At 31.0% G+C, this 21,204-nt stretch overlaps 1 protein-coding gene and 1 long non-coding RNA gene across 2 annotated transcripts; both read left to right on the top strand.

Annotated features, from left to right (window-relative positions):
- The first annotated feature begins 3,267 nt into the window (after positions 1-3,267).
- Positions 3,268-6,647, top strand: TIM8 (translocase inner membrane subunit 8). The gene is made up of 2 exons (XM_088111826.1): positions 3,268-3,454; positions 6,251-6,647. The coding sequence occupies exons 1-2, from the start codon at positions 3,407-3,409 to the stop codon at positions 6,437-6,439; spliced, it is 237 nt and encodes a 78-aa protein (XP_087967952.1). The 5' UTR covers positions 3,268-3,406; the 3' UTR covers positions 6,440-6,647.
- A 10,383-nt stretch (positions 6,648-17,030) lies between these two features.
- Positions 17,031-20,085, top strand: LOC148200377 (uncharacterized). The gene is made up of 2 exons (XR_015785661.1): positions 17,031-17,370; positions 19,635-20,085. It is a non-coding gene; the product is annotated as an uncharacterized LOC148200377 (long non-coding RNA).
- Positions 20,086-21,204: the final 1,119 nt, after the last annotated feature.

Raw genomic sequence — 21,204 nt, 5'->3', positions numbered from 1 at the left:
CCACAACAATTCTTCTACACCTAGGACTCCTAAAAAAATAGAGTTGTAGAAAGAAAAAATAGGTCTTTAGAAGAACTTGCTAGAACTATGTTAAATGAATACAATGTTCCTAAGTATGATTGAGTTGCTTTCCCAAGTACTGCATATTATGTGTTAAATAGAAGCTCATTAGGCCAAATTTGAAAATTACTCATTATGAATGATTTAAAAGTAGAAATTAAAAGTTTGCATGAGAAGAAACTTTATTCCTCCTTCATATGGTTTAGAAGAGGAACCTCCCTAAAATTTTCAAAATGGTTTATTAAGGGGTTTTCATAATTTGGTCCATTACCATTAATCTTCCCTTCTTAAGTTACTGAAGTTTACTTTTATTTTTGAGAAAAGACTTTGTTTGATTTTGGATATAGATTCATGTTTTGTTGTTACCCAATCTATAACCTGGATTGTAACTTGTGAATACATTATTGAACCAAAATATGAAAATATAGACATCAAATCAATGTAAAGAAAGTTTAAGATCAAATGGTGGCCAAAGTGTAATACAAACCTTATTACCAAAAGAAATATTAATCAATGACAAGCAAATTATCGACAAAAAAAGGAAGAAAAAAACTTATCATTAAGCCAAGAGTCAATATTCTTAGCACAAAAACAAAGATTATTAGTAGGATTAACAACAACAATCATGAAGGAATTTGAACAAGTGATCAAGACAAAATCAATAACATCAAAAATAGATTATAAAGAAGAAAGCAATCAATTGAAGATTGAAGAAGAAAAAAAACACTTGACAAAATTCTCTTAGTTGATGGTTGAAAAAGAAAAGGCAAAAGTGACAAGATGTTCATTATGAAAAGTTTGACAATTTGAAAGAATCTTAAATACTAAAAGTAAGGACAAAATTATACATTATATAAAGGTATTGCAGTAAGTTCTAGTGTACTTATATGTATCTATAAATAAATGTCTTTTTAAGGTCTTGTTCACTTCAAAGGATTTACTATTTAAAGAGATTGAGAAAGACTGATTTGGGAAGAAAATGTGTGTTCGTTTCTATAGATTTGAGGTGATTGTGAAGGATTTGTGGGATTGGTTTAATCCCCTATCTTGGGGAAGAGAAGAGATTTGCGGGATAGAAAAGCATTTTACAATATTACCCATATTTAATAATAATAATAATAATAATAATAATAATAATAATGGAATTTTAAAAATTAATTTCTATTTTTTTCTCTTTATAATAATTTTTACAATTATATATAATATTAATAATTATCATTTTATATTACTTTTACTAGTAAGGGTATTTTGATAATCTTCTACTTCTACATACCAATTAAACCATTTTTTTTGATCTGTCACATCAATCAAATACTATACTAATTTTCATAGACTTTATTTTCAAATCCACTCTCACTCATTTCCAAATTTACTCAAATAAACAACAAAAAATTTATTCTCAAATTCATTTACTTACTCTCCCCAAATCCTCTCCCAAAGTGAACACAATTTAAAGAGTAAAAGGTAGAGTTCATCAGGTAAGTTTTAGATGTAAGTATTCATAAGAGTTTATAAAATTTCAGTTTTCATTTCAAAGCTTACTATTTGATGGAATTCGTAAATTCTATTTCATTATTATTATGTTTAAACTTTTCTTTTATCTGTTTCTATTATATTAATTTAAAAATCAATTTTTGCTATGTCATCATAATCTTATTATCTCTACAATCCTATCAATACTAATATGAGAGCCAAGTGTTACGAATATTTGGTTTTCTTGTGGGGAATAGAAAGAGATTAAATTATAATATATAATATATGATGTGTAATATGTAATATATAATATATAATATATAATATGTAATATATAATTTATAATATATAATGTGTAATATATAATATGTAATATGTAATATATAATGTTTAATATATAATATGTAATATGTATTATATAATATATAATATATAATGTGTAATATATAATACGTAATATATAAAATATAATGTTTAATATATGATATATAAGATATAATATATAATTTGTAATACAAAATATATAATATATTATATAATATGTAATAAATAATATAATAGTAGTCCGGAGGACAAAAATCTACGCACATAAAGTTTATTAATAAAAAGATTTTTTTTAAAGATAATTTAATAATTTATAGCATTTTATACAATGATGGATTGTAGATGTGTTATTGATAGTTGAAATAGAAAATAATTGTTGTAAAATACTTTTTCCTTTTGGAACATGTTAACTAAACGGTAATTTTATGTTAAATTGAGTTTTTTTTTTAAATAATTATTTTATAATAAAAGTTAAAATTGGTTATGTAAATATTTGTTTCGAAATTCAGGTTTTTGTGGACGTAAGGCCATCATGTTAATTTATTTTTTCTGGAAAGTGTTTTTGTAGGGATTTCTTCCTACACCCTATGTTTTCTTTCAGCATAGTATAGTGAGATGATTTAATTAATTTTTAGTAATTTTTTTTCCAAATTTACATTATGAATTATAAATTGCATTATGAATAATATAATCTAAAATATATTTTATATTTTGGATTATTTTATAATTCACATTATGAATTATATAACCTATAATGTAAATTTGCATTATACAATTTGATATATATTTTGAATTTTAGATTATTTTTCAAATTTGTATTATGGATAGTATAATTTGGAATGTAAATTTGATTTAGGATTATATGATTTAGAATGTAATTTATATTCTAATTTGTCTTTCAAAATTTTATTTCAAATTATATAATCTAGAATATAAATTTGTATTTTGAATTGTAACTCCAAAATGTAATTTATATTATGAATTATAAAATTCAAAATATAATTTATATTTTGAATTGTCTTTTGTATTATAAATTGTAAAATTCAAAATATGAATTTATATTTTGATATTGTATCGTACAAAATGTAATTTATATTTTAAATTGTTTTTCAAATTTGTATTATGTATTATATAATACAGAAGGTAAATTTACAGTGTAGATTGTATATTCCAAAACACATTGTACAGTCCAAAACTACAATTAAAACACGAAAAAAATTATGTACTATCCTTTTCTATTAAATTGAGAATAAGTATAATTAAAATTTAGAATATATTGAGGTGCAGGGAGAAAACACGAGGGTGCATGAAGAAATTTCTTCTTCTGTGTATTTCTCTTGGCCTATGAAATTACCCGTGATTGGACTGGGCCTTGAAAATAATGGTTTGGTTCATCTATCATTTCGTCTGTGCTAGGGTTTTAGAAAAGGTTTGGGACGGAAGGGCGAGGGTTTTACTGTTTTAGGTTAAATTTCATACGATAGTTTGGTTGGCTTGTGGCCTTAGGGTTTTTGTGAGATTCAGTTGAAGAGTTCTCTCCACTTTCTCTATGGATCTTTCAGACCTTAATTCAGTTGAAATGCAGAAATTTTACTCTGTAAGTTTTATTTCTTCAAACCCCTTGTCAGTATCCTGTGATTTTAAGGGATTCTTATGCATGTGAAAATGAACTTATCCTACCCGATTTAAGCAAATAACGTTAATTTTCGTTGATAGCAGTACATGTATACATTCGTTTTCTCTCTTGTTAGTTATGAATTAAACAAAGGTTGATTCTGTTATTTTAGCTATAAATTAAATCTGAGTTATTATGCAAGTTACAAAATGAATAAACTCTACCTTATATTGATTAGCGGAAGGATGTATTACCTTTTGCAATGTGTGATGATGTTATTCCATTGCCATATAATAATTCGTTAGTTTCCAGCATTAAAGTACAGGTGTGTCGATTTTCTATTTTTACTGTGAATTTTGGGTAGTTATGCTTGACTTTACTTTTAGTTGCTTTAATCTTAATTTTACCTATCTTCATATTCTGCGAATACAGTCTGAAAAAATCGGAAGATGGATGAGAAAATTGCCTTTATAGGTTACACCTCTTTCTGATTCTGTTCTGTTTTCAATTATATTTTAGCCATTGTTGTATGAATACCTGACAATGAAGAAAGTTGTGAATCGAGTAAGAGTTGAACTAATCAGTAGACACATTGTCACAAATAAACCAGAGATGTGACTGAAATACAATCAGTACAAATCTTTTAAGGCACAATGTCTGTGAAATATAAAAGATAAACTTTGACTATAAGAGTTATATGCAAAATAATTTTAGTTTATAAATTATCTAGGTTAAGTGTCTAACCTTGCTGTTACTGTTTCAAGCCATATTCTGAGATGGCTTTTGTGTTTCTCTTATGTATGCTTTATAGTGAGGACAATGATGCTTAAGTATCATTAGTTGGTCACGTTCCGTTTTTTTTTTGCTTGGAGAATGTTAATGGTTCTCTTTTAGTATTATTTTTGCTATCTGCTTTAAGTGTAAGAATAAATACAAGTTTTGCCGATGCAATTTGTTACATCCTAGCTTAGGATGTATCGAACAACTCTTTTTATTGCAAGAGAATGATACGACATGTATATCTTAGTCGTTAAGTCTTTACTACAGTTCTATCACATTAATCAACATCAATGCATGATAAGACTATAACAACCAATACAATAACAAACCATACATTCATGATCAACTCATTAGCTCTATACCACCTGTCAACTAAAGGCAATCCATGCCAATACCAACCTTCTCTATAAATGTATGTCAACTTTTATACTTCATCGCACCCTTCCTTTTTACCAAAACAGAATGATTCGAGTGGTCCTCCACCTTAGCTTTGGACCTATCTCTTGTGTTCCTCAAGGCTTATGAGTAAAATTGCAAGTTGTTCTTATCAGTGCTAAACTCAGTATGAGTTGGAACCCTACAGGCGAGACATCCATCCATTTCTACCCCTCGAAAGAGAAAAGGGTAGAACTCGAATATTCGTTTCTTCCCTCTCATGGACGAAGAGACTCATTTCTTTCACCGCCTCTTAAAGACGAAGAGATCCATTTTTCTACCTTCTCACAAGAAGAAAGATACCAACGAGGGTTTAAAGAAGTATAACAAGAAGACATACTCCATATCATAACCACCACTGCACCGCAGGGTTTCAACACCGTCACCCGCTCACTAAGTTAAACAATGATACCCACAATGATCGCATAAAACTATTACCACATCTCTCGTAACCCATTACTTTAAACAGCCCAATCTGATATTTGACCAATGTTTTCCCGTTCCCATATGTTAGTGCCTAACCAGCATAACGAAACTACCATAGCCTACTATCACCACTAAAAGAAAACACCCTCGTCCCACTATAACTCAGTCTTGGGAACACCTTAATTTTCCCCCACCGTACTGCTGCATGAAAAACATATTGCTAAACCATACAACATCCCAGAACCTGTGCAGAATCCCCATCAAGCCACAAACTCCTCCCTGTAACGTTATGAGCGTACCTAACCTCAAACCTACAATATGGCATCTTCTACAACATCCTAGAACCCAACACAACCCTTAAACGTAACCAAGGCATTAAAGCCCTTGAACCACGCTACCCCTGAATTGGAATGCACTCATCATGCGTAGATTACATAACAAAATCACAAACATAAAGAGTTAGCCCCCTTACCTGGATGGATCTAGGTTTCCCCTTGGTCCTACATTTTTTGCCTCAAGGTTTCTTGCTCTTTTGCCACACTGCAACTTAGCAAAACTCAGATCTTCTTCCTCACCACTCACGGCTTTCTCTCTATCTGCTCTTGCTTTCTTTTTCCCCTCCTTAGAGTTCTCTCTTCTCTCGTTTTAACCTAATCCTCCCCAAAGATAAACCCCTCTTGCTTTCTCTTTCCCTTCCTTACAGTTTTCTCTTCTCTCGTTTTAACCTAATCCTCGCCAAAGATAAACCCCTTGCTCCTTTATCTTTATGGCCATTCAGTTTTCTAAACTTTCTTGGAGATGAATCTGGTGCCTTCTGTTCACCAAAAATAAAACATACACCTTTGCCCATGCAGGAATCAAGTCCCTGCCCCAGACTACACATAAACGCACTTAACCACTAAACTAGTCTCATTTAAAAATAGCCATATAAAAGCATATAAAACGGCCTATATATAAATAAAACACTAAATAAATAAATAAACAAATTTATCCATTAACAATTTGTATTACAAATCCACACAATACTAATTCCTTTTATTTTATTACATAATTTTACTTTATTAAATTTATTTTTTCTTCATCGGGTTTTACACAATTCATAAAGTAATATGCCCTTAACTATCCCTCTAATTTCAGGAAGAACAGCAAAGAGCTATGGTTAATGAAATGGTGGCAAAGCTAACGAGTGAATGCTGGGACAAATGCATCACGGGTACACCTGGTAATAAATTCAGTTCAAGTGAATCTAATTGTCTTTCAAACTGTGCACACCGTTACTTGGAGATGAGCATGCTTATCATGAAAAGGTTTCAGAGTATGCAATGAAAAGTGTATCCTGAAATTTCTCATTTGCATGATCGTCAATATTGGAATCTTATTATCTGGAAGCTATGTTTCTTTGGATTAATTTATATTTGTTGAGACTCTTGTGTCCAAATATTTAGTTTACATTTGACTTTCCTGAAATTGTGTCCAAATATTTGGCTTTCCTGAAATTTATAGAGGAAAACACTGCCTATTTTGTGAATTACAATATGGCTTGCGTGGCTGAAATCATAAGTCAGTTGCAATTTCAAATTCAGTCAAATAAGTAAAAGCAGATAATCATATACGAAAATGATATTTGTTAATGTCCAATTTCCCTCCAATACCTTAGATTGAAAACATGCAATTACAAACATACATGCAAAGAATCCTCTTGCTAATTGTTTATAACGTAGGAGAAAAGTGTATTCAAGAATTACTGTGATACGATAAAGACAAATAGTAAGAATTTAAATAGAACAAGATATGATCCTAGTTTTGTAGCAATTTTTGTTATTTGTGAGACACATAAATTTAAGAACTGCTTAAGACTTTCCATCAATTGGACTATTGTAAACTCTAAATATATTATATCTGAAGTAGTATATTTATAGACTGTATTAAACATGTCTTCTAATTGCTTCTCTTTTCATTATTCTTGATTCTATTCATGATGGAAACTAAAGCTGAAGTAACATGAAACTAAGAAAAATTGCCGTGAAAGAACTAAAGAGAGCTAAAAAATAAACGTTCTAATTATCTGTTGAAAAATAAATAGGTCTCACCAGTGCCGTTTTGCCATTTAAAATCATCGTATATGTTTTGATTTTATGAAAAATGAAACATATAATAACGTGGTGATATTTTTGAAATTGTTATGAGATTTTGGGTTTCAGATTTTGAAATAACTAAAATATATATATTGTTTATACTTCGGTTCCTCAGAGCTTAAATTAAAAATTTGAAAAAATTTTAAAATTGTCATTTTTTTAATTATTTTATCTTAGTGAGGGATTTAGGCTTTGGTTAATGAAAAATCAAAGCCTGTATAACTTATATGTTTTTTTTTTTTTTTTTTTTGCTTTTTTGTGATGTTCATGATTGTTGGAAAAGTTTGCTTTTTTGTTATCATTTTTGTTCGTGTCGTGCTTTTTTTTGCTTACTTATTCTATGCCTAAGATGAGTCTATAGTCATCAAACCAGTTAATAAGTATCTTGTTTTATCAAAATATGATTTTTTTTTCACATAGTAGTAGTAAATATAGTATATAAGCATGTTAATACGTTTTAAGACGTATTTGAAATTTGAGTTGTAACTTTCTTATACTAACTTGTATAAGAAAATATCCACACCCTAAAGTTAGAATCATCATTTCTGTAAATTAAATCTAACTTTTCTCATAAACGGAGAATAACAAAATAATTTGTAGATTATAAATTAAGATGGTCCAAGTAGTTGGATGAGGTCTTGCATAGGTGAAATAATATCTGTGCAAATAAAATTTAGCTTTTGATTTATAATGTAATGAATAATATTAATATAGGATGTGATGTTCTTTGGAAGAAAGGTAGTATAATAACGTTGCAACCGAGAATATGACGAGACGAGGAACCAAAAAATAAAAAATTTAAAAGTAGAGTTTAAAGTTGTTATCATAATTTATTTTACAAAACAACAAAAAAGTTGGAATGTTTGGTTGTCTACGAAACTGAATTTTGGTTTTGGGAATCAGTTATACATGAGAAATGTTTTAATACCCTACAACGTTTATACAAAAACTGCACCTTTAATCATGATGTGATTTTCAATAAATGATTATTTTCCCAAAAATAACAATGAAAGACAACATAACAAAAACAGAGTATAATTTTTTGGACCTAACAAGAAATCATCTCGCTTATATGTATTTTCATTCAAATAAAAAATTAAGGACCACACAGTTCTAATCATGAAAAAACTGTTTGGAAATTATTAACTTTGATCACTGTTTAAAATGAAGAATCAAGAAGGATCATTGTGAACACATCCATTACTGGAATTGGTACATCCGTTTAAATAAACTTTTAAAAAATATTTTAATTATTATTTAAATAATAATACATAAATTATATTAATGTCAGAACCAGTAAAATCTAAGCACGTGTCGTTAGTGGAATTCACGTGTCAAGAGGGAGGCTCGACACTCAGATGACGAACGTCAGGTGTCAAGCGAAGGAGATCCGAAAATCAGTCAATGGAAAGCAGGTGTCGACAGATGAGGGGACGTCCGTTTTGAAGTGTGAAGCAAAACTTGGATTTTCAGAAAAACCTACCCCACTCTCTGCATGCACCCTCTTTTCAAAATTTCTGAAGAACCCCATTCTCTCCTCCTTCTCTCTACATCTTCTTCATCTTTTCTCTGAGAAAACACTCCTTTCTCTCCTCCGATTACTATTCCGGCACCGTAGGATCACTTCCGGCGTCCCAAGCTTTAGTTTGATCCGATTGGTTTCAAATACTGAACGGGTAAGTTTTTCTTGTCTTTAACCGTTCGTTCTTGTAAATATGCAAACCAAGTTCTGGTTGCATGAGCCCTTAGTTTCTTTCTGAACGAGCTTGGTCTGATGTTTTACTTTGGTTCGAAGAGTCGTTGAGCGTTAAGGGTAGAAAGGATCTTAGTTCGGCGAATTGAGTCTCAGTCTGAGGGACGTACGTTAACGCTCTCAAGTAAGGGAAGCTTATTTAATTTAATTTGTATGTTGTTGTACTGAATGAACGTCCGTTATTTGACTGAATGATTTTGATGCATGATGGTTGATATGATTGGATTGGATGAACGTTCGTTGAATTACTAAATTAAAGTGAAGTATGATTATTGTGATATTTGACTATATGATATATGATGGTTGCCATGTTCTGATGTATGAAATATATGAAACTTATATGATATGGATGGTATGAAGTATGAAAGTTGATTATGATATGAATGTATAAAGTTATGAAACTATATGTTAAGAAATGAGTTTGAGAATAAATGAGTCTGGTATGAAATTTCTCATATAAAAGTGTACGTTCGTTACTGAACGGTCATTGACCGTTCGGTTTTCCTGGTGAACCTAGTTGAAACAAGATTCTTTCATTTGGAGAGAATCCTAGTTGAGGACGAGCGTCCTCGTGTGGTAATACTATGCTTGAGCGTTCGGCCAAGCACAGTTGTATCTGGGTATCCTGTGATAAACTAAATTTATATATATATATATATATATATATATATATATATATATATATATATATATATATATATATATATATATATATATATATATATATATGTAATGGTATATTCTCGTTGTTCGTAAACACTACTTCGATAGTATCTTATTCTATTTATCAGGCCTTTTATTTTAAGTTCATTAGTGCTCGGTATTACACCAAGCACTTGTACTGAGTAGTGCTCGGTCTTACACCAAGCGCTCGTTCTCGTTTCTTACATAATCTATCTTGATGAAAAATAGCGTTCATCTAACTTAAATAAAATCTTCTTCTCCACCGTGCTCGGTCATTTACTGGCATTCAGATTTCTTGATATAAAATCAAATAAGTTAAATATTCATAAACGTTTGGTTTCTTCATGAGAATTCTTCTAAGTATTATTATTGGAATATCTTGAAGTGTCTGTATTGATTGGTTCCAGCATATAGTCGTAGCCTTTGGCGATGTCTTTTCAGCGTTCGGTCAGAGTTATCAAGAGTCAGTTCATATAATTGATTCACTTTGTAATGAACGTTCGGTTCATTCGTTCCTTGCTATATCTATTACACTCGGTTTCTCTCTCAAACCGACAGTAAACCTCTCGGTCTTATTCTATTATGGAACTGGAGACCTCTCGGTCTCGTTCTAAGTGTTCGTCCTCGTTCTGAGTGAGGATGGAACGTTCGGTATCGGGTGTCGTTATAAATCTTTGAACAAAGAGGAAATTGAAATGATTGATAATGGAAAATGGAACTAGGATGATTGATAATGGAAGATGAGGAGAGTATGATATGAATGAAATATGTTGGAATTATGAACGAGCATTCCGGGGAGGAACGACTCACGTTTGAATATTGAAATTGTAAAGTATGAATGTGGTAATGCTTGGCTGGCGGTTCATCCTGATGTTCCGTGAATACTCGTCCTCACGTAGAGGAGGGTAGATCATGTGTGGGAACGGCAGGAGGTCCTAGTCCTTAGGGGTACTTTGGACGGAATGGACTAACCTCGGGTGGCAACTGATGAGAGTATTCTAGTTACTACATCACCCGGGTGCACGAACGTCGTAGCTACACAGAATTCATGCAGTCCGGACAGTTAGTCTAGTGTTAGGCTTGGTATGATACGTATGTTGAATTTTTCTTGTGTGTTGGATTGTTTAAAATATATGTTGAACCATGAATTAAATTACATAAGCTTACCCTGTGTTTTTATTGTGTTGTCTCGTCCTTGTACGTCCGTCTTGTCATTGCAATGATCATCCGTGTGGATGTGAGCAGATGGAGACGCGCTGTTGGAGGATGCGCTGGAAGAAGAGAATTCGATAGAAGTGGAAGTGAAGGCCGAGCCATAGGAGCGTTCGGCTAGTTTATAGTAGTTTTATTTTGAGGTGATCGTTCGGTCACCTCCCCTCTTTTGTTTATATGTGACCGTTGGTATTTGGCTTTTGAAAACCGTTCGGTCATGTTTCCTTTTGTTTAGAACAATTTAAGTTGTAACTTATTTAAGGCCGTTCAGCCGTAACCGTTCGTTGTTTAGTGTAACACTAATCTGATTTATTATTAAATGTAATCAATTCTATTATATGGTTTTATCACTGTATTTGTGGGATGTTACAATTAATAATAATTATTTTATTAAATAAAATAAAATTAATTTATGAATAATTAAATAATAATTTTAAAAAACTAAATAATATTTATATATTAATTTAAAATAAATAAATAAAAAAACTAAACACTAAAAAGAAAAAAAAACAAACTTCAAGGGGATTATCCGTTTTAATAAACTTTTAAAAAGTATTTTAATTATTATTTAAATAATAATATATAAATTAAATTAATAATAATTATTCTATTAAATAAAATAAAATTAATTTATAAATAATTAAATAATAATTTTATAAAAAATTAAATAATATTTATATATTAATTTAAAATAAATAAATTAAAAAACTAAAAACTAAAAAGAAAAGAAAACAAACTTCAACGGATGTCGCTACATCCGGAAATGGCACATCGGTTTTACTAAACTTTTAAAAAGTATTTTAATTAATTTAAATAATACATATATTAAATTAATAATAATTATTTTATTAAATAAAATAAAATTAATTTATAAATAATTAAGTAATAATTTTAAAAAAATTAAATAATATTTATATATTAATTTAAAATACAATAAATTAAAAAACTAAAAGTAAAAAAAAATTAAATTCAACGGATGTCGCCACATCCATTGAATAATTTTTTCTTCAACGGTTGTCGATATTCGTTTAAGAAAAGATGTGAGGGTGTAGGATATTTTAAAATATAAAAGATAGTTTTGAAATTTAAAAAAATGTGGTGACAAGGAGCAATGTGGGTTGGTGTAGGGAGTAACCCTCTAAAATAAAACACAACCCAAAAAATAAAACCGTTCACATAGAGTTATTGATTGTGAAAGTACGAAAAACAAAGACTTAGAAGCAAATAGGGTGTTTCACTTTGCACCTTCAAGGATTTTATCCTACATCTTCAATTTTCAAAATTATTCTCATGAATGATTAATGAGGTTGGTAAGAAGTAAATGGTTTTTACCGAATTAAGTGGTTGATCGAATTCATTTAATAAGAACATGGAAGTTTATATACTTCCTTCTCTTGACACTCCTTTTTATTTTTCTGCTATATTCTTGTCCTTTTATTTTCTTTTTTCTCGTGGTTTTTGAGAAAGATTTAAGAGAGATTGTTCGTTGAGAAGAGTGGTGGAGGTGTTGTAGTGTTGGTGGTTGCCATTGAAGTTGAGTGAGTGGTTTTTTTGAACGTTCTCGCATTAAATAAGTGCATAAATCTATTACAAAGTTCTTAGATCTTAATTGGATATAGAAATCCGATAAAGACTTAATTGGATATCGAACTCTGGTCGGATATTAAAATCCGATTTTTCTTTATCAAATGTCGAATTTTGATTTGTACTTCATCATATTTTGATATATGATGAAAAGAAAATCAAATTTCAACATAAAAAAAAATTAAAGTCAAAAACCATGTATTGAATATAAAAATTCAAAAGACCCTCGAGTAGATCTCGAAATTCAATTTTCCCTTTATCAGATTTCGAAATTAATCAGATTTTAAGTTTCGATACAGAGCCTTTCGAATTTCGTGTTTAACTTAATATCTAATATGTGTTTACTTTAGTTTTCATTTTGATTTTCTATGCTTGAGATTTTATACGTGTTGTCGCTACTTTACTTCAATTTTCATTATTTTAGACTCGTTTTTTATTTACAAAGTATTATTTGTAAGAATTTAGAAAATGGAGTATCAGAGTAGATAGGTGTATTAAAATAATGAGACCGAGTATTTTATTATAAAATAACCTTATAATATAAATAGAACTTTCTAAAGCTCGGTTCATTATAATATAAAATAACCTTATAATATAAATACTTCTATCTCTCTAAAACACTGTTTTCTTCTCTTTCTCTCACTTCTCTCTACCCTTTCTCACTCTCGGTGTATCTGTACGACGATCAGGGAGTACCTAGACGATCCTGGCGTCGAGGGCTACAATCTCTACCGATCAATTTCTTGTTTTGAGCCTGTAAGTTGTTTCCCCTCTTGCTCCATACGTTCTTGGACCGTGATAATGCAATGATTTCTGTTTGCATGTATCTAGTTGTTTTTTTCTTCAATTTCTAGCTCAATTTAGGTTCTAAGGTTGGTTTCCTATAACCAATAAGTGAATTGTAGGTTTTTGTAGAGTTTCCATGTGGTGCAAGCAACTGCCAGTGTAATTCTTGAGCTGTGCAGTTTTATAGAGGTAAGGGAAGCTAGGAAATTCTTAAATCCTTTTTAAATTACTGAGTATGTTCATGGAAGAGATGATCCTTATGTTATTTGAATTGAAATGATGTTGTGTGGTATATAATTATGATGAGAATTGATATTTTGGATTGTGATTATTTAAAACTAATATGATGAACTGATTTGAATGATTTTGATATGTTATTGGAGGTATAAGAGGTTAGAAATCTATAGGGAGGTTGTTTGGTTGTGGTTAGAGTCAAATTGTAGTAGTTTAAGGTAGTTTTGAGGAAGTGAGTTAGTGAAAATGAGAATTAGAGGTTAGATGCTCTATTGGTTTGTTGGGGCAGCTTTGGTATGTCAAATATGACTTGTTTGAACCCTTAAAGTGGTCAAAAGTGTGTTAAAAGTGGTAGATTTGATTTTGGGTCTATAAGTGGTTATTTTAGAGGTTTTGAAGTAGGAATTGGTCCATAATCACTATAAAATGATGATAGAAAGGTTTAGAAACATTTAGTCAAGTCTAATTAGGTATATAATAGGAGTGTTAGAAGTTGGGAAAAATAGTTAGATTTGGTAAATGGGGTTTGAGTTGCATAATTCTGCAGAATTTCGTGTTGTAGATTATGTAGACTCGCTGCACAAATAGTTTCGCACAGTGAGTAGTCCAAGCATATTGGTCTCTGCCAAAGCATTCGCACAACGAGATGTTGCACTGTGCGAATGGTTGTAGGGGTTGGCTCTCTGTCTGATGATTCACATAGCGAATTGGGTCGTAGAGCGCCTGGTTGTGGTCTGGGATCACTGCCAGATTTATTCGAATAGGGAAGGGGTGCGCATAGCGAGTGTTTGGGGGGTCTGATCACTGTCTAGGCTTTCGCATAACGAATCTGGGGCGCTATGCGAGTGGTTGAGGTCTGATATCACTGGTATTTAATTCGCTTAGCGAATTGGGTCGCAGAGCGAGTGGGTTAGAGGTTGGAGCTACTATCTGTGGATTCGCACAACGAGTTGAGTCGCTGTGCGAGAGGAGTCAGTGGTCGCTCAGCGAGTGTATGCGCTGAGCGACTGGTCCAGGTTTAGTTTGCTCTTTTCTTCTTTGTTCTTGAGTGGTTTGAATTATGGTATAATTCATTGAATGTTATGCATGAATGTGTATGGAATTATATGAGTATCAAAGGTATGAATGGTGATTCAAAGGGAAGGAAAGTATGATTTCAATGCGGTGTAAGTGAGTATCAAAGTGAAATCTCTTGGTGAAATACTTATATGTGTAGAATAAATACAGGGAGCTCAGTATTGGGGGTTATCCTAACACTCTACTGATCTTTCATTCTCACATAGAGAGGATTGATTCATGTGGTGAGAGCAGTAGGAGGTCCTAGTGTAGGCGCTACCTGGAGTCCTATTACATGGTAACATACTAACCTTGTATGTGTGGTAGGGTGAAACCCATGGCAATGACTTTGCAAAGCAGTAGAGGCCACCACAAATACACAACCCGCCATAACTCGGTATTTATTCTAGGTCCGGACGGTCAAAGTCAGTGTAGTGTCATGCATAATGAGTGTTATGATGTGAAAGAATGTGTATGATTGTATGAAATATAGATAATGAATTTATGATTACTCTTTTATTTAAACTATAGCTTATCTTTCTGCTTGAATTGTGTTTTGTATGTGTGATGTTTTCCTTTGTAATGATCATCCTTTGGGTGTGAGCAGAGAGAGATGAGATCTCCGTGGAGCAAGCGCTTGATGGAGAGGATCCAACTGTTTAGTAGTTTTAGAAGTAGTATTTGTAAATAATTTTGTAATAAGACTAATTGTTTATAAAGTTGAAATTTTATGGTTATTTTTTGATGACTCTATGTTAAACTTTATATAATAGTTTTGACTTTCTATCTTATCCTTCATGTGATGACTCTTATATAGGGATGACAAAAAAAATTCGCGCCCGCGGATAAAATCCGCGACGGATAGGTGGTACCTGCGGATATTTACTACCCGTGGGTTGCATGTAGCGAATTTTTTAATACCCGCTTATAAACGGGTCGAGTGCGGGTATTATACTTTCTGTACAAGCGGATATTCGCTACCTGCAAAAAATAAAAATAAAAATAAAAATTAAATTTTAATTTATATTTAATTTTATATATTTTACATTTTATATATTTTTTGTAATTTTATTTAAGTTTTATTGTAATATTTTATAAAAATATATTCTTTTAAATATTTGCGGGTATCCGCGAGTATCCACGGATATCCGTGGGTATCCACAGATATCCGCGAGTTTTAAAATATCTGCAGATATTTTTTAAGCAGGTATCCATGCAGATAGTGGGTTGACTTTTTTTTGTCGAGTCGAGTTGTAGGTAGGCACTATCCGTGCCAGATCCGACCCGTTGCCATCCCTACTCTTATATATATAATATCTATGCTATATTTTGAGATGTTATATTATTATATTATTATCCTAATGTCATTAATTATCAGTATTGTTATTAGTACCAAAAAAATATTAATAAAATTTTAAATAAATATTAAATAATTACAAAGAAATAATTTTAATTAATTAAAATATTTATATAATTATAAAATCTTTATTTCATTAAAAAATACAAAATATCTTAAAATTAAAAAAATTAAAAAACTATAAAAAAATAAAACATTAAATATTTTAAAACAAAAAAATTTAATCAAATTAATTAATTAATTAATATATTACTACAAATAAAAAACTTTAAATTTTATAAAATAGAATAAAAATTAAATAAATATTAAATAATTACAAACAAAAATATTTAATTCAAAATAAATTTAATTAGTTCAAATATTTATGTAATTATAAAATCTTAATATTTCATTAAAAAAATACTAAATATCTTAAATTATAAAAAATTAAAAAACTATAAAATAAATAAAACATTAAATAATTCAAAACAACAAAATTTAATAAAAATATAAATAAATAATTAATTAAAATTTATGTATATACAATACTAAAATTTTATTAACAATACACAAAAAAAATTTAAATGAGAAAGTGGAATACGGAGGAAAAAGAAAAATGCGAGAAACGAGAAATGAACGGGAGAGAAAGAGAAAGCTCTTAAAATTGATCAAAAATAATTTTAAATTATTTAAAAATTAATAACATTTGAATTGGGACGTAATTTGGATTTTGAAAAAATGTTAAGCTGTCCAAACCGATCATTCGACCTGGCCTGGTCCACCACGAGTTGGTCACTTAGTGAGTCAATCCAATCCGATTCATTTATTAAAAAGTTAGAAAAATTCGAACCTGACCCGACCCGACCCACCATGGGTTGGTGGGTAAATGGATTTGCTCACTGGCTCACCTAATTACAATTTTTTTTAAATAAAAAAATTATAAATTTTTTATAATTCAAATCTAAACAAATTTCACTCGCAATTTTCACTCCCAACTTTTACTTTTATAAGTGTTTAATTAATTTTTGAAATAATAAACTTAAATAACTTTTTGAAAAAAAACAAAATAATAAATATTTTTTATAAAATTAAAATTAAATTTTAATAAAATAAAATTAGATAAATTAAAATCTCACTCACATAAAAAAATTTCAAATCCAATCACATTGAAATATATGATGAACAGAATTTAACCGCTGGGACAAACCTAAGCCCAATTTGGTTTCTTCTTCATCCGTGAGCGGCAAACCTAAGCCCTTTCTCTTTACATGAGGGGCAACAACCTCTTCCTTCTCAATACATCATGATGAGACGCATGGACCTTTTCTCACTCTTCTCCAACGGAATCGCCAGAGTCCAGGCTGTCGCTGGTCAACCACCGTGCGAAATCCTTTTTCAGCTTCTTACTTTTGTCCAAAGCCACCGTCATTCACACAGCCAACCAGCATCACCGGAACATCAAAGCAAATTCGAGAGGGTTATTATTCTATCTCTTTTTTTTTTTTTTTTTCAGTTTTCTAAGGAGATCATTCTATGGATTTTTTTGAATTCTTTCTTTTGTTGAAAAAAATTACTTGTTTTTAGATGCTTGGAACATTGCTTGTGTGAAAATTTTCAGATGAAGAATTTTTGTTGTGGTTTTTCGGTTATTGGAGGGAATGAAAATGGAGAATTGTTGAGCTGAAGATGAAACTGTGATAAATGAAAATGAATTTTGAGCAGAAAAGAGAAGGAAGTGGTCGTTGTTGAATAAAGATGTGAGTATGGTGATTTTATTATCTATTCGAGTTGGGTGCTTTAAATTTAAGGGAATCATATTAAAGCAGGGCGTATTGTTGATGGAGGTTGAAAATCATTCTCCTTCTTTAAAGAGGAAGGAAAAGGTTGTCCGTAGAGCTTATTGGAGGGGTGAGTTAGTGGGTGAATAATTAGGCTTTTGGAAAGAGGTGTATATTGAAAAAGAAAAAAGAGTAGAGTGAGTGGGACAATGAAGATTGGACGGAAAGATTTATTTTTATTATTTATTTTTAAATGGTGAGTGGGGGATTTAAAAATAAAAAGGTCAAATTATGATTAAAAGGTGTTAGAAGAAAATGAGAGTTGTAAAGATGGAAAAAATAGAAGAGTGAGTTGAACTTCTAGGCTTTACAAACTCATATAGAGGAGTGTGTGAGTCATAAACTATTAATTAAAATTGAACTAGAAGGAATAAAAAGAAAAAAAAAATGGAAAAAAAAATAAAATTTGCCTAATAAAAACAAAAGTGGAAAATAAAATCTTGTTTTTCTTTTCAATTGAAACATTTAATTTATATACTTTTTTTTTAATTTTTGAACAATTTTTTATTGTTACAAAATTATTTTATAAAGATAATACTTTCTTTTTTCATTTTCCTTAACATTTTTAAAATTTTATTTTTTAAAATGTATTTTAATTATCTAAACTAAATTAGGTGTTGACAGTTACATAATAACTATAGTGGTAATTAAGATAAGAGAGAGTCTGTGTCAATATTAAATCAAATGTATTTTTACTTTACATTAATTTCCACTTATATGAATGGTACTACATTTTATACACCTGTATGAATCGTAAGACATTTTATTTCATTTTGACACAAACAGTATACTAATAATAATATATTATTTTTACTTTACAATAATTTTTACGTCATTTCTCTCATAATATTTTTATATGATGTTGTAGTATTGTATATAGAGCTGTGGTATTTTTATGTTGCCTTGATGTTTTATAGAAAGCCATGATACTTTTATATGTTGCTGTGGTGATTTATAGGAAGTCGTAATATTTTTATACGATTTTGTGATTTTGTATATGAAGTCGTCGTATGTTTGTATTGTGTCGTTGGTGTTTTATAGGAAGCCGTAGTATTTTTATATGAGGTCATGATGTTATATGATATCGTGTTGTTTTGAGGTTGTGGTGTTTTTCTATGAAGTTGTGATGTTCTATTTGTTGTCGTGCTATTTTATATGATGCCATGTGATACGAGTTGTGGTGGTAAGTTGACATGCTTGTTGGTTGTCGAGTTATGTATGAACTTGGTTGATTGTTGATCAAGTTGTTATAAATGTTCTTCGTGGTGCTTGAGGTGATTGACATGTTGCGTGATTAAGTGCTGGATTGTTCTAGTATTTGTAGTGTTAATTATATTGTATTTTAAAGTTTATCATTAGGTAAACATTGTTTTAAGGGTTGTGCATGAGAATGAGTTTTGGACACGAGACACTGTGCATGTGTTGTGTGTATTGAATGCAGTTTTGTGTTTGATCATATTTATTTTATAGGGATTGAGATGTTTTATGCCGTGCAGCCCTTAGAGTGGAACAACGAATTGATGATGGATGAGTTATGATGTTTATGTGATGAACCATAATGTAGTGTTGATTGCATGTGATTGTTAAATTTTGTTTCTTATATACTCATGGTGGCGTGCTCGAGGAGGTCTTACTTTGGTAAGTAGGTTCTGTTTTGGCAAACAGTATCGAGGAAGTCCAACTTTGGTAAGTGGACCTTGTTTTTGTGAATAGGATAGTCCTACTTTGGTAATTAGGTCCTGTTTTGGTAAAAAGAACCGTGGAAGTCCTGTTTTGGTAAGTGGGTCATGTTTTGGTAAATAAGTCAAGTGGCCAGAGCATGGAAGAAAACATAGTAGGTTGTAGAGATAGCATGGTTTATCTGGATTGAAGTAAGAATTGACGATATTTTATTGTGTGGCAGATTTGATTTGAGTAGGTGATGACTTGGGCCCAAGCCCTAACTCCATTAAAGGGCTTATCACTTGTAGCATTTTGAGAAAGCTCTAAAAAGGACTTGAAGATACATCCAAGAGAGGAGAAGTGAAGGCTTTGTTCACTTGGATTAAGCAAGACTCTCTCAACGCACATTTGGGCTCGCCCAGTGAGATAGCGCTGAGCCAATGACTTAGGGCGCCCAACATAGCAGCTTGTTTTACCCTTTTCGCATGTAACTTATTTTTCATGTGTTTGTGCATTGTAAACGTGCTAGATACGTGGCATTCGATCCAATTATGCGCTTGATCATCAAGATTATGATTTGTACAGTGGGGAAGGCTTGAATCAACCTATAAATTCACCTCTTCTACCCCTTTGTAAGCACTTTGAGTTTTATAGTAATGAAATGCTATAGAGATCACTCGAGCATTCTCTCATTGTCACCAGCCAGAGAAAGTTCTAAACCTCATCTAGCCACCTTCCCTAGTTAGGATTTGTTACCAATAAGGAGTATTGGTAAATCTTGAAGAAAATTGTTTTGATGATGCTGCAAGAAGTTTTAGTTGAAGAAGATATTAGAATTATTTAAAAGCAATTTGTATAAATTAAATATAGTAGGAAAGTCTTGTAACTTTGTAAAACTTGCATTTTTTTACTGCCATAATCGATTATGGAATGTCAATAATCGATTATCACAAGTCATCCAGGAATAATCGATTATCACAAGTCATCCAGGAATAATCGATTATCACCTCATATAATCGATTATCACATTCTTGAAAACCTGTAACGGACTTGAATAATTGATTATCACTTACAATAATCGATTGTTCGTGGCAGTTGAGACTTAACCTTAGATATTCAGAACATCTAGCTATATATTGGGTTTCTGTGAAGATCACTAGTAACGTTGTTGAACAGAAGCTCTTGCAGAATACTGTTTGTCAGAGGAAGTTCTCAGAAGCTATAGTTCAAGTTCCCTTGCTTGGTCTCGTGAACAGGAGAGGCTCGCGTGTCGTGTGTCGATAGTCGGAGCAAGCTCTCTTCGAGTTAGCAAGGTGCTCTTCCTGGTCTCGTGAATAGGAGAAGCTCTTGTTTCGTTTTTCGATAGTCGGAGCGGTTCTCTTCGAGTTGGCAGAGTGTTCTTCTTCCGGTTCGTTCGTCGAAGGAAGGTTTATTTATCTGCTTTATTCACTATTTGTTGTAATCTGTGAAACATCTTTTTAGTGGAATTGTTAATCACTTTTTATAGTGATTAACGACTAGATGTAGATTCTGTTGAATCGAACCAGTATAAAAATTACTCGTGTGATTTTCTATTCCCTACACTCTTTATCTTTTACGCATATCAACTGTTCGATAAATTTTCTGAAAGAAAATTGATTTTCTAAAAACGAACAAATTTATTTTAAAAAGGGTGACCGAACACGCTTTCTGCTTCTCAAGTTTTATTTCACTGCGTTACACTCTGTCTGGTACCAACCAACAATTGGTATCAGAGCTTGCTTTGATAGTTTTTCAACATTTGCGAAAATGGCCGGTCACAACCAACATCT

This window comes from Vigna umbellata, chromosome 4 (assembly GCF_029865625.1).
Source record: "Vigna umbellata cultivar VRB3 chromosome 4, Vumbellata_1.0, whole genome shotgun sequence".
NCBI lineage: Eukaryota > Viridiplantae > Streptophyta > Magnoliopsida > Fabales > Fabaceae > Vigna > Vigna umbellata.
Note: the sequence above shows the minus strand (reverse complement) of the source record. Positions and strands in the feature narration are given on the sequence as shown.

Bases quoted from the DNA above. Each gene is read 5' to 3' on its own strand.
- TIM8 (XM_088111826.1), top strand. From the start codon at position 3,407: ATGGATCTTTCAGACCTTAATTCAGTTGAAATGCAGAAATTTTACTCT. The intron at 3,455-6,250 runs GTAAGTTTTATT...CTCTAATTTCAG, and splicing joins AAATGCAGAAATTTTACTCT to GAAGAACAGCAAAGAGCTAT.